Here is a 13,402-nt window from a genome sequence, read left to right on the forward strand (position 1 = left end):
AAACTTAGCACCCCAGAGGGGGTACTGTCTTGGGTCCCTTGCTGCTGGTAGGGATTTCTAAGGCCTGTGGCTCAGGGAAGAACCCCAAAATGCACCAAATGGCACTGTGGCTGGGCTCAGTGGGGATGTCGGCCCCCAGGAGGCCACAGGGCTCTGGCTTTCAGGGCGTCACTGAAGGGTCCCTAGGGGTGAGCACTCTGTCATTCAGTCTCCCAGCCTGCACCATTCCCATCTTACTCAGATCCCCACTCAGTGATTTCTTCTCCGTCACCCTCTTCACTCCCTCCTCACTCCACACTTGCTTCTTCCTGCCCCCTCCCTTCTTACTTGTTCCCCTCTCCCTCCCCTCCGCTCCTTACTTGTTCCCCTCCCCACTCCCCTTTCCTTGTTCCCCTCCCCTTCCTCCTCCCTCCTTGTTTATTCGTCCTACTCTTCCTCTCTCCTTCTCCCTCCTCCATCTTCTTTCTTACCCTCTCCCTTGCCCGCTCACTTGTGTCTTCCTCTGTCTCCTTGCTCCTCCTCTTATTTCTCCCTTTGTCTCTTCTTCCCTGTCTTTGGCCTTTCTCTCTGCCTCTTCACTGTTCTGTTCTTGCTGTGTTTTCCACCTAGGCTATAGACTGAGCCTCCCCCACCCAGGAAGGGTAGGAGACCCAGTTCAGTCCCATCTGAGCATCCTGGGTGTTACTGGGACACCTATCCTGGAGCTACCCCTTGGAGGGAAACATTTCTTTCCTTGAGCGTGGGAGGGCCTCAGCTGACTTAACTGGCCGCAGAGGAAGCTCTGTATTGGGGAAACCGAGTTTCCAAAGACTTGACCTGGAACAAGTCTGTTGGGGGCCTCACAGCAGACAGACTGAGCTGGGTCTGTCCTTCCCCAGAGCCTCACCCCGATGCTGGAGGTCCGCTGGTTTATTACAGAGGCTTGGAGGACAGGGTGGGAGACCAGGGAGGCAGGGCTGGGCTGGCAGGAAGCCCCAGCACCCCGGTCCGGGGCCTGGCTCACTTGGCTGCCGCCAGGATGGCACTACTTCTTGGAGGCCTGCTTCTTCTCGCTGGTTACCTTGCTGTTCCTCCTGAGAGGATGTAGCTCCACTTCAGGCTCTCTTGCCCTAAAGATCAAAATAGAGAAAGCGACTGCTGAGGGCTGGGCGGGGGAAGGGCTGCTCTTCACAGTGCCCAGAGCCCAGGCCTGATAGGGCCAGGAGGGGCAAAGCCCTCTCCCTTGCACAGGTGAGGCTGTCTGGGTGCTGCTCCGACCAGAGGGTCCCGGTGGCACCTGTGACCTTTCTACATGCTCCTAATTTTGCTTTTCTATCTTCATGAGAAATATGTGATCTCCACGCCATGCTGAATGCGTGATTCATTTCATGTACCAGCACCAGTAGTCAGGGGCTTTTAACAGGTGCAGCAAGTTTCTTGCAAAGAGACAGCAGGGCCGTCTCCACCCTTCTCAGACTAATGGGTCTGGGCTGTGGGGTTTTGCTGCAAAGTCCTCAAAGAGCCTCTATCTCTACCACCCAGACCACTGCGAGCAGCTCCGGGGCAGCCTGCATGCCCGCCCAGTATTGTGTTGATTACACAGGCTAGATGTCAGGGATGGTTGGACATGACCCAGGCCTGGGGGGAAGTGACTTGCCCAAGGCCAAATAGGCCCGAGGTGGCCTGCTGTGAGTCATGCCCATTCTGGCAGCGGGTGTGGTCACCTACTTCTCAGCCTCCAGAGGTAACTCCTTCTCCACATAGTCTTCCAGGGCCAATGAGGAGCTGCTTCCTTGGATATCTTCTGACTCGGCTTTCTTGGCTGATTCAGAATCCTCCAGGCTCAGGACAGAGCTGGGAACACTGCAGGGGAGGCAGGGTTGGGGGGCAGTGCTCAGGGCCCAGGGCGTGCTGCACGCTGTCCCGTCAGTGTTCTGGGAGCCTAGACAGACAAGGACACACGTGCTCCTCCTCCTGAGGGCGGCGAAGGGAGAATCTGACCTCTTCAGGGACCCAGTGACACGCTGGAGGTTGGCTTCCCTGGCTTCTGTTTTGGGCTAGATTGGCCCTAACCCACAGGCTGCTATACCCACACCCCAACACTGACCATGGCAAATGCCTGCGGTGGGGTGGGAGGGCTCCATAAGTGACCACAGGAGAGATGACAGGAGGCAAAGGAAATGTGTCATCATGTGTAACATTGTGGGCTGAACACATGCCCCCCAAATACATATGTAGAAATCCTAAAGCCCGAGACCCCAGAATGTGGCCTTATTTGGAAATAGGGTTGTTGCAGACATCATTAGTTAAGATGAGGCCATACTGGAGGAGGGTGGGTCCAGTCCAACATGACTGATGTTCCTTTACAAAGGGGAAATTTGGGAGAACGCCATGTGAGGATCACAGTTCTGTGGCCACAGGCCAAGGAGCTACCAGGAGCGGGGAGCAAGGCCTGGGACGGAGCCGCCTAGCGGCTTCTGGGAGAGCGTGGCCCTGCCCACACCTTGGTCCAAGCTTCTGGCATCCAGATTACAGGAACGGCTGCTATGGCAATGCTTTCAATTAAAGATTCCATTTCCTTTTTTTACCTAAGTGCTCTTAAACCATCAACCCACTTGGCTATTCTAGGATTAGGAGGAGTCCTACTGGTTAATAGTTTCACAAATCTGCCTCTTTCCATTTCCAAGAACCTAGACCATCTTGTGTGCATGTTTCTAGTTTGTACGTATGCGTGTATGTTTCTATCTAGTTTGTGTGTGTCTGGTTTGTGTATGTGTGTATAGTGTATGCATGTGTATTTATGTCTAGTTTGTGTATACTTCTGTGTCTAGTTTGTGTGTGTTTGTGCATCTAGTATGTGCTGGAATCTAATGTGTGTGTGTACATGTGTGTCTAGTTTACATGGGTGTTTATAGTTTGTATGTATGCGTATAATTTGTATATGTGTGTATCTGGTTTGTGTGTATGTGTGTGCGTCTAGTTTTCTGATTCTTTCCTCATCATTCCTGAACAATTGTTGAAGACTGTTGTAAGCATACCATTAAGTCCTTTCAGAATCCTTAGATATAACAGATTAGGAGACCAGAGCTCATTTTAATGATAATAATATCACTAACAAGGGTAGGTGGTAATCTCAGTAAATGTGAGCTATGTGCCAGCACTTCCCATGTGCTGACTCCTCTAATCCCCATAACCCAATACAGTGAGTCTCACTCTACAGACAAAGAAGCTGGCGCACTGAGAGGGTGAGTGTTTTGCACAGGTCACACAGCTATAAAAGGTGGCCAGATTCCTTAAGCTGTCATTTCCTACTAAACAGTGTCTTCCTTTTGAAGACATCTAGAACCAAATAAGAGCTATGTCTCTTTGTAACTACTTTCTGGCATCCCCCACTGTGATCGTCTGAATGTCTATGTTCCCCCAAATTGATACGCTGAAATCCTTATCCCCAAGGTGATGGTGTTGGCAGGCAGGGCCTTTGGGAGGTAAGGTGGTTATGAGGGTGGGACCCTCATGAATGGGATTAGTGTCCTTATACAAGAGGCCCCAGAGAGACCCTCGTCCTTTCTGCCATGCAAGGACACAGCAAGAAGGTGCCATCTATGAACAGGAAGCAGCCCCTGCCAGACACTAAATCCACTGGCGCCTTGGTCTTGGACTTAACCAGCCTACAGACAGTGGGAAATAAATGTGCAACAGGCTAAGACATTCACTCCCTGTGCACCATACCAGGCTAGCCTTCTTCTGAATGTTTCTGAAAATGCCCTTGCTGGTCCTCTTTGGCATCTTCCTGTAGCCTCAGCTCATCTTCAGCCTGGGCCCTTCCCAACAGCATCCCCCTGTCCTGTCCTGTCCTGTCCTGACCTTGGTGCGTCTGTCTTTCTCCCTGGGATTGTTGGTGACTGGTCTTCAAGGACCACCAAGCCCTCTCCCTCTTGGAGTCTCAGGCAGTGGAGTCTCAGTGACTTTTCTGTCTGCACCTTTCAGCATCTGCCCCTCCTTACCCTCCACAGGCTCCTCCTGGGCCTGCCTTCCCTGCTGAGTGCTCTGAGTTGCGGGGGTCACTTGGCATGACCTCCTCAGTTCCTCCAGAAGTGGGTTCCCCAACTTGGACAAGACCCAGACTCAGCTTACTGCAGTGAGATGGGCATTAAGGACTCCTAGAAAACTGAGGGTCCTGTGTGGGAGTTGGGGGGTGCCCAGACTCAGTGCTGTGGGGGTGCGGTCACAGGACTTAGGGCTGCATACCCCAGGTCTGCGTATAAATAACTTTCCACATGCCTCATCATTTGCTTCACAGTTCACAAAGCTCTTTAACAAACACACTTTCATGAGATCCTCACAGCCTCTCAAGGTGGGCATTATTTCCTCATTTTGAAGATGAGGAAACAGAGGATTAGGGAGGTAAACTGATTCCCCACAGTCACCCAGCCAGTAGAGTGCAGCAGGGGCTCCAACCTCATCCTGCAAGTGTCTCACTACACCGTGCTGCCCAGGCGGTCTCAGATCTGCTCATGCTCCCCTAATGCAGTCTTCAGGCGCTTCATGCAGCGCAGGCTCCTTCCTGGACTAGGCTGTATTCTTCTCGAGCCACTCAAAGCTAGGTCTCTCGGCTCAAGAAGATCATCTCATGAGAGCTGGGCCCAGAAGGTGCTCAACAAGTTGGCACCACCTTGTTGAAAAGCCCAAGCTCAGAAGCCCAGAGGCAGATTTAAGCCAGCACTTCCTGCTATAGGGGCCTGGGATCACTTCACGGATGGCCTTTGTCTGTGTGGGGAGGCTGAGGCAGGAGGATCACTTGAGCCCAGTCATTCAAGGATGCAGTGAGCTATGATCGTGCCACTGTACTCCAGCCTGGGCGACAGAGTTGAGACCCTCTCTCAAAACAAACGAAAAACCAAAGCAGAAGCGGGGCCCAGCTTGCACATGAGGTGGTGGTAGGGTGTGGTGGGACAGAGAGGGGGGTGTAGCCAGAGCTCCTGCCCACCAAACCTGTCTAGATTATTCCAACAGAAACAGGCACTATGCAAGCATTCCCATGTCCCCGAGATCTCCAAGAGGGCCCTTTTCCCAAACTTGTGTCCCAAAGAAACCCACAACATGGCCTTGCTCACACACCGCCTCCCACTCTGCACCCGCTCCCATCCCTCCCCTGCCCACCTGTGAAGTCCTCCTGCTGCAGTTTTTGCCATGTGTGCCACAGGTGGAGGCCTCCCACCTCCAACCCCCCTCCCCACTCCATCCCTTCCACCCCGCCTGCTCCCCTCAGTTCCCCTTTCACAGCCCAAGTCTCCTTTCTGCCCTCCATCCCTCCCCAGGCCCATCCCTCAACCTGCGTGTTTCCTGTTTTACTTGAATTTGTAGTCGTCCGGCAGGAAGTAGCCCATCTTGCAATCCTTTTGAGACCGGAAGATCTGTTTCAGCAGATTCTGCTTGCTGAGGCCATATCCATTCAAAACACGGCCCCCAAAAAGGAGCTTTCCCCCGGCAAACATCTATTGACAGGAAGGAAACGAGGAGAGATCCTCAGCACATCAGCACAGCAGTGTCCACTGATAAGACACGCGAGTTTGGAATTTCACTAGGACAGTGCCACAGGCCTCTGAGAGCTTGCACCGTGAGGCAGGCCTTGGGCGGCTGGGGAAGGAGTGCTGCCCTCCATGAGTTGCCGAGGGAGGTAGGCTGAGTCCAGCCCCTGTCCAGCCTGGGATGGTGAGGTTGCCCTATGACTTGGGGGCCTGGGCAGGGTTTTGGCTCAGCCATACCTCCCTGGGCAACCTGGGGAGGGCAGCTCTCCTTCCCTTCTGCCTGCTTGGCCACCCAGCTCACATGCACTTCACATACAGCCCCACAGAACCCTGCGGCCAGAAAGCTGGTCCCCTGCTGTGTATGTACCTTTCAGCTCACCCCATGGAATGGGAGCCCCTTGAGGGCAGGGCTCCCACCCCTACAGGTCAGTCCCCAACAGGTAGACACCTATCCAAATATTTCTGTGCAAAAATATTCATGACAGCGTTATTTGTTATGGCAAAAAAAAATAAAAATAAAAATAAAAATAACTTAAATGTCAATAAAAGCAGCACAAATAGATAAAATGACAGACTCTTCACTTTGGGAGGCCAAGGCGGGCGGATCCCAAGGTCAGGGGTTCGAGACCAGCCTGGCCCATATGGTGAAACCCCATCTCTACTAAAAATACAAAAATTAGCTGGGCGTGATGGCGGGCACCTGTAGTCCCAGCTACTTGGGAAGCTGAGGCAGGATAATCACTTGAACCCAGGGGGCGGAGATTGCAGTGAGCCGAGATTGTGCCACTGCACTCCAGCCTGGGTGAGAGTGTGAGCCTTTGTCTCAAAAAAAAAAAAATGACAGACTCTTACACAGTGGTTAAAACTTAGGTGTTACAAACTATATAAGGACATGGGGAAATGCTCATGGTATTTTAATTTAAAAAGAAGAATTGCAAAGAATATATGCAGAAAAGGACTGCAAAGGTCAGACACCAAAATGTTAGCATGTGGTGGTCCTTGCAGGTGCCAGGTACATATCTGTGGGATGAGCAAATGAGACTCTCTGGGTGATCTGATGATGTCATTATTTTCTAAATTGTATTTTCTAAGCTTTCCATAATGAGCATGTGTAAGTATTTACAGTGAACGTTTTTAGGATAAAGCCATTTAAAAACAAACAGATGAAGGGAATTTGATTTGTTAGGATGAATGTCACCTGTCCCTTCAGTCTCCTGGGATGGAGGACACATGGGGTCCTGGGCTCCAGCCCCAGCTCTATGTGCTGGGTGACTCTTGGTCAGTCTTCCTGCTCTCTGGGCCTCAGCCAGGGTGGGGAGATAATTCCACAGCCCCTCCCTTCTTCTCCTCTCTCCTCCTCCCACATTTGTGATTCTACAGGAGCAGAGGTGGCTGCAGCTGGGTGGCAGGCAGTGGATGGCAAGTTCCTGCTGGCTCACCAGAATCATCCCCTGCACCACACAGTTCTTCTTCACCATCAGGGGAGGGTCCTCCTGCAGAGGGCTGTCCAGGTCATACTGCAGCAGGCGGTAGGAGTCATACCGGCACTGCCAGGAGAGAAATATGAGAACTGGTCACCCCCATGCCAAGAAGATGTACCTGAATTGCCATATTCCTGGCTAGGCCAGGTTCCCCCTGAGTCCTGGAGCCCTGTACAACTCCCTCTCTCCAACTCCTCCTGCTCCAGGAGCCCTTGGGCCTGCATGCACACCTCCCATGACTGTCCCTTGAGGATGTCCCTGGATCTGATTAGAGCCCGCTAGCGGAGAAGGCCATTTCTGAGGTGGCTGCCCCACGTGTGACGCCCACTAGCCTGGCCCTCTGGGGTCCACAGAATGTGACTGCTCCCTTGCCCTCGGGGTAGCACTGCAGAGGTTTGAAGATGGGAACTGTGTTCTTGGGTGGACCTGTTTCCAGGCTTTTGAGTCTACTTTACACAGCATAAAGAATTCCTCCACTCCCTACCCACTGCTGGCAAGCCCCTCAGGACCCTCCCAGTCACTATATCCAGGGAGAGGTCCTGAGCTGAACCCATACCTCAAGGTAGGGTCTGGGCAATTCAGAGGAAAGCTGGCCTCTCGCCTCTCCTTTCTGGATGCCTCAGATCTATTAATACAGCCAAGGTGCTGTCTTCCTGTTTTATCTGCCTTTATTTCCAGGTGCCTCCAGCTATCCTTTCACTCTCCAATATGAAACTCAGAACCACACCCAATGTTCTAGCTGTCAGGGAAAGAGAAAGCGGGGAACATTTCTGCATTCACCAAAGACACCCTAATCTGACACCTGCTTCCAAGTCTGTCCTCTAGGCCTGCTGCTCACTGCTTTATGAACTGCCTCAGGCCACGCCCTGTCCTCACTCACGCTGCCCATGGCTGGGGTCGGCCACCTGAGCACTCCAATTGCTTAGGGACAACTATTAGCAAACAACAACTAGCCCCATGATAAGCGAAAGTCAGTTCTAAGCTCCCCCGTGGGCAGGATTTTATCTGTCTCTACATGGACAGACACACAGAAGGAACTCAATACATGCTCACTGGATTCAACTAAATTGGAGGTTGGCTCTGGAAAACAAACATGGCTTTGCTGTATGGGACAAGTGAAAAGGCTTGTGGCTGAGTCTATACTCTTGGACTGAGATGGTCAAAGGGCTACTGGTGTCTGCTCAGAAGGTCTGGAGCACAGACCCGAGGGTGGGCATGCCAGAGTCAGGGAGGGGCCGCTCCTGGGAGGAGGGTGTCCACGCAGAACTCCCACCCCTGGTGTACATGAAAACCCAGAACTCTGCAGAAATGGGCAAACACAGCAGATACTAGGAGACTGGAGGGCAAAGAGGGCTTGAAGGAAGTCACCACGTGGACACCCAGCTCATGTGCTCATGTGCCATCCTTTGCTCCAGTTGGTCTGGGGTTGGGGCCAGCCTTCAAACTGTGCCAATGCTGCTGGGAATGACTGCATGCTTGGAGGGTTACATAGGCCTGATAGGTGGGAACAATTCTACTGCAGCAATGAGTAGGCTGGAGTGCGTTCCATGGGCCCGAAGACTCCCTTTAGACCTCAACCACAATCAGCTGGGACCTTGAGCCGTGCTTCTCTCCTGTCGCCCTTCGCACAGGCCACCGCCTCTTCCAGGAACATTAATCACCTGCCAAAACCCCACTCAACCTGGACAGCCCTCCGGACCCCCAGGAGGCAGCAGGCACATGTTCCCAGGCTCCTGCGTGCCCAGAGCTCTCCTCTCACGGCCTCACTGGTGGTGCTGGAGTTGCTGCCACACTGGGAGCTCCTCTAGGGCCCAGTTTGCATCTGAGTCATGCTGGGTTCCCAGGGCCTGGCCCATGCCCAGCACACAGTGGGTACTTGTGACAGTCTACAAATATTTTCAGAGCCCTGAGGATTCAGTGGTGAGGATGGCCCATGCTCTAAATATTCACACCAACAAACAGTCACAAACTGGAAGGAAAGGACAGTGCCCTGATTTTGTCTCAAGGGTCAGAAGAGGGCCTGACCCTTACATGGTGACATTCACCCTGGAGCTAGAGGATGAGTGGGAAGGAGAGAAGCAGGGGGAGGGAGGACACTGCAGACAGGAGAGTACACACAAAGGCCCCAAGGAGAAAGGAGCTGAAGGAGGATGGCCCCTCAGGCAGGTGCTCAGCCAGTCCTAGCACTGTGGGGGTCTTCTCGGACTGCCCCACTACCCCTACCCCTGGCCTCCAGGACCTCCTCAATGGGCCCGGACCAACCTGGATGCAGGGGGAGCCACGGCCCCGCTGCTGGTGGCTGTAGAGCGTGTTCAGCAGCCACTGGAGCTGCCCAGTGCTGGTGTAGTTCTGGCTTGAGATGATGCCAAATACCAGCACCTGGCTGGGGTCTCGGGGCGCCAGCAGGAAGCGCTCCAGCTCCACGTCAGAGACCAGGGGCGCCTTCACCAGGCACCTGCAGCCAGCACGGGCGTCTTCCTTAAGCATGAGCTTCCGCAGCACCAGTGGGCAGTCTGAGGGCGAGGCCGCCCACCTGGTGGGGCTGCGCCCCTCGCGGGCCTTCCCTCTGCAAGGAGGAGCACAGTGCACAGGGGCCCTCAGCAGGTGGTGGAGGTCTGTGGTTCCCAGAGCCCCCTGGCTCCTGACGGTCAAAGGGCCTGCTGCAGGCAGATTTTAGTCTGGGCCCTGCTGCCAATGTGCTGCACCACCTTGGACAGGTCCCCTAACCTCTCTGGGCCTCTTTCTACGATGCAAAATGAGAATAACAAGTTACTCCTTCACCCATCCATTTGGTCAAAAAATGCTTTAGTGTCATCCTTAACTCCTTTCTCTCACACCCAACACATCCCATCTAATCTGTCAGCAAGCCTGTCCTCTCTACACTCAAGACAGACCCACAATCTGACTTTTCCTGCCCTCCAGCCCCATGGATGTGGTCCAAGCCTCCTTCATTCTTGCCTGGCTGCCTGCAAATGCCTCCTAATGGGTCCTGTGTTTTCTTCCCCGGCCTGTCTTCAGTGTGTTCTCTGACTGAGGGATCCTGTTAAAACCTAGCTCACGTCATGTCACTACTCTCTTCAAAACCCTCCTGTGGCTTTCTACCTTTTACAGAACAAAAGCTGAAGTCCCTGCCATGTGCTTCAAGGCTGTAAGAATCTGTCCCCTGCATTTTGTCCTCCTTACATCTCTTACTCTCCAGGATTCCCGCCTTTGCTCACTGCACTTCGGCCACACTGGCCTCCACTTGTCCTTTGGTCTTGGAGGACAGTGGCCTTTGCTGTTCCTCCATAGAGCCATCTATGTCACTTTCTCAAGGCTCTATCCAAATGTCACCTTCTTAATGAGATTTTCTGAGTGCCCTATTTCATTCCTTTTCTCCCAAGACTCTTTCCCTTCCCTGTTTTATTTTTCTTCTTAGCATTGCTTGCTATCTAACATATCTTTTACTTTTAAATTTTATTATTGCACTTCTCTGTCCTACTAGACTGCAAGTTCCATGAGTTCATGAATTTCGTGTGTTTTGTTCAGTGGAATAAAGCAGTAGCATTTGAAAAATAGTAAAGATTCAATAAATATTCAAACCAATATTCGTTGGGCCCCTACTATGTGCCAAACACTGTACTGGGTTGTTGTGAGGGTTGTGGTATTTACATGGGAATAAGCACCATCCAAATAGAAAGTGTTGCTGTGATTCTACCTTTATCAACGTCTATTCCAAAACTGTGGATGCTGATGCTGTAAAATGCTAAACATGACGAAAGGCAGTAGCATGTTTAGCATTTTACAGCATCACAATCTTGGAATAGACATTGTCTTGGTTAACTTTATAACAACTCTGTGCAATAGGCAGGACAGAAACTCTTATTGCCATTTACAGATCAGAAAACAGAAGGTTCCCACCAGGTGAATGGGTGCCCAAGTTCATATGATAATTAAGTGGCAAGGGCTAGGATTAGAAACCAGGACATCCTGAAACAAGAGCAATGCAAGATGAGCATTATTTCTCAGGGGCTATTAATAGTGATAAGTACTTGCTGAACAAACTTGTTAAGAATATGTCTTATTCAAGAACCTGCATATCTGGAGCAGAGCAGGGGGTGGGGGAGGCTGGATCTATTAATTATAACTTATCCAGGGATAAGTTCAAAATAATCAAAGGTTTAAATGTGGGGCAATTAAGCCATAACATTTCTACTAGAAAATATGGGGAAATTATTCTATAATTTTAGAGCAGGGAAGGCTTTTTATAATTATGACTAAAAAATCCAGAAGTCATAATAGAAAAAGACTGATAAAGTCAACTACATGAAAGAAAAAAGCCTCCAGAATCCCTCTGTGACAAAAAAATACACAAACAAAAAAACCCAAAACTATCATAATCAAAGATGAAAGACAAATGACAAACTGAGAAACATATTTGAAACTCCTAACATAGAATAGTGGTCAATGTCTCCACTATGTAAAATACTACAAATCAATTAGAAAAAGTTAATAACCCAATAAAATATGGACAAAGGTAGTGAACAAATAATTCACGGAAAAGAATATAGGTTTTAAAAATTAGAAAGGAGGGAGGGCTGGGTGCGGAGGCTCACACCTGTAATCTCGGCACTTTGGGAGGCTGAGGCAGGAGGATCACTTGAGGCCAGGAGTTCCAGACAAGGCTGGGCAACATAGCAAGACATCATCTCTACTAAAAATTAAAAAATTAGCCAGCCATCGTGGCACATGCCTGTGGTCCCAGCTTCTCGGGAGGCTGAGGTGGGAGAAATGCTGGAGCCCAGGAGTTCGCAGTTACAGTGAGCCATGATCACACCACTGCACTCCAGCCTGGCAGACAGAGCAAGACCCTGTCTCTAAAATAAATAAAAATAAAAATTTAAAAATAAACTCATAAAAAGAGGGGAGTGAAGCCACTAAAAATGGTTGTTACTCTAATTTTGGAACTCAGAAACCACATCCGTTGACTAGATCAACAATGAAGCTGGCAAACACTGTCAGAAACAACTTTATCCAGAGTTCTGGTATCTAATGAAAAAACGTGCAACAACCAGAGGAATGCTTAAATAAGAAAGATGCTGCTAAATTTTGGTAAGACAGCATTGTAGCATTTTTAGCTTACTCCCCTACCATCCTTCATAGCCCTGCTCAGTAGCATCCACGGAATGACAGCCCCGGTTCCTGGTGCACCTTGCTAGTACTGGAGGGGACAATATGAACCTTGTTCTCAAGCAATTGTAGTTCTGTGGGCTGGCCTGTCTGGAGGTTCCCTGAGGGATCAGCTCAGAGCTTGACTTTGTTTTATCTGCCTTGCAACTTTCTCAGGGCTGAAGCAGCCCCTACTGGGAAGCATCTGTCAGGTGCATTTAAAGAGAAAGATACCAGACATGGCCTCCTGGTGCAAGGGGTAACAGATGAGGCACAGATAGGTAGGCTAAAATGTCTGGGAAGAAAGAGGTTGGGGAAGGAGGTATATGGGAGAATAAGGCTTTGAAAGGCTCACATGCATACCAGGGAATATAGGTACCAGGTTTGGAACCATGTTTTGAAAAGGCCTGAGAACACACTAAGCTTTCATCTCTGGCTGACCATTGGACTTTTTGAAAGTAGAAGGTGAAGGCTAATGCAGATTAGTCTTGATGTGAAGAGCCTGACTAAAAGCACTGAATGAATGCCTCAATACACAGCCAATCTGCAAAGACTGGACGAGTTTTGTTTTTGTTTTTGTTTGGGCTCCAGATAATCTCTATTAAATCACTAGCTGATCCCTTACCTAACTGAATGGAGACTACACATTACAAATGTCTTTATAAAGATAGTTTGGAAAAGTAACTAAACAACAAACAGCTACAAACTACAACAAGGAGCAACAACAAATCATAAGGAAAAGGGGAAATTTGATTTCCAGGGTTACCAAATTCTAATATTTAAAATGTTCAGTTTTCAACAACCAAAAAAAAAACCTGAGGTGTGCAAAGAAACAAAAAAGCATAGACCACTCAAAGGAAAAAAATGTACTAGAAACTGTCCCCAAGGAAACCCAGAGATTGGACTTACTAGACAAAGACTTTAAATCAATAGCTTAACTATATATATATTTTTTATTATTATACTTTAAGTTCTAGGGTACATGTGCACAATGTGCAGGTTTGTTACATAGGTATACATGTGCCATGTTGGTGTGCTGCATCCATTAACTCATCATTTACGTTAGGTATTACTCCTAACGCTATTCCTTCCCCAGCCCCTGATCCCCCAATAGGCCCTGGTGTGTAATGTTCCCCTCCCCATGTCCATGTGCTCTCATTGTTCAACTCCCACTTATGAGTGAGAACATGTAGTGTTTGGTTTTCTGTCCTTGTGATATTTTGCTGAGAATGATGGTTTCCAGTTTCATCCAGGTCCCTGCAAAGG

General features: G+C 50.1%; 1 protein-coding gene across 5 annotated transcripts in view; it reads right to left on the reverse strand.

Annotated features, from left to right (window-relative positions):
• Nucleotides 1-821: 821 nt before the first annotated feature.
• The window catches only part of C2H3orf20 (chromosome 2 C3orf20 homolog), a 93,832-nt gene continuing 81,251 nt past the window's right edge, over nt 822-13,402 (reverse strand). For all 5 annotated transcript variants that reach the window (XM_003906860.4, XM_021922676.1, XM_009181298.3 and 2 more), the window contains 5 exons: nt 9,251-9,554; nt 6,947-7,054; nt 5,332-5,474; nt 1,708-1,842; nt 822-1,109 (listed from right to left, as the gene is read on the reverse strand). In XM_003906860.4, the coding sequence (XP_003906909.2) occupies nt 1,025-1,109; nt 1,708-1,842; nt 5,332-5,474; nt 6,947-7,054; nt 9,251-9,554 (775 nt within the window). In that variant the 3' untranslated portion in view covers nt 822-1,024. The remainder of the gene's footprint in view (nt 1,110-1,707; nt 1,843-5,331; nt 5,475-6,946; nt 7,055-9,250; nt 9,555-13,402) is intronic.

The sequence above is a fragment of the Papio anubis genome, chromosome 2, assembly GCF_008728515.1.
Source record: "Papio anubis isolate 15944 chromosome 2, Panubis1.0, whole genome shotgun sequence".
Lineage (NCBI taxonomy): Eukaryota > Metazoa > Chordata > Mammalia > Primates > Cercopithecidae > Papio > Papio anubis.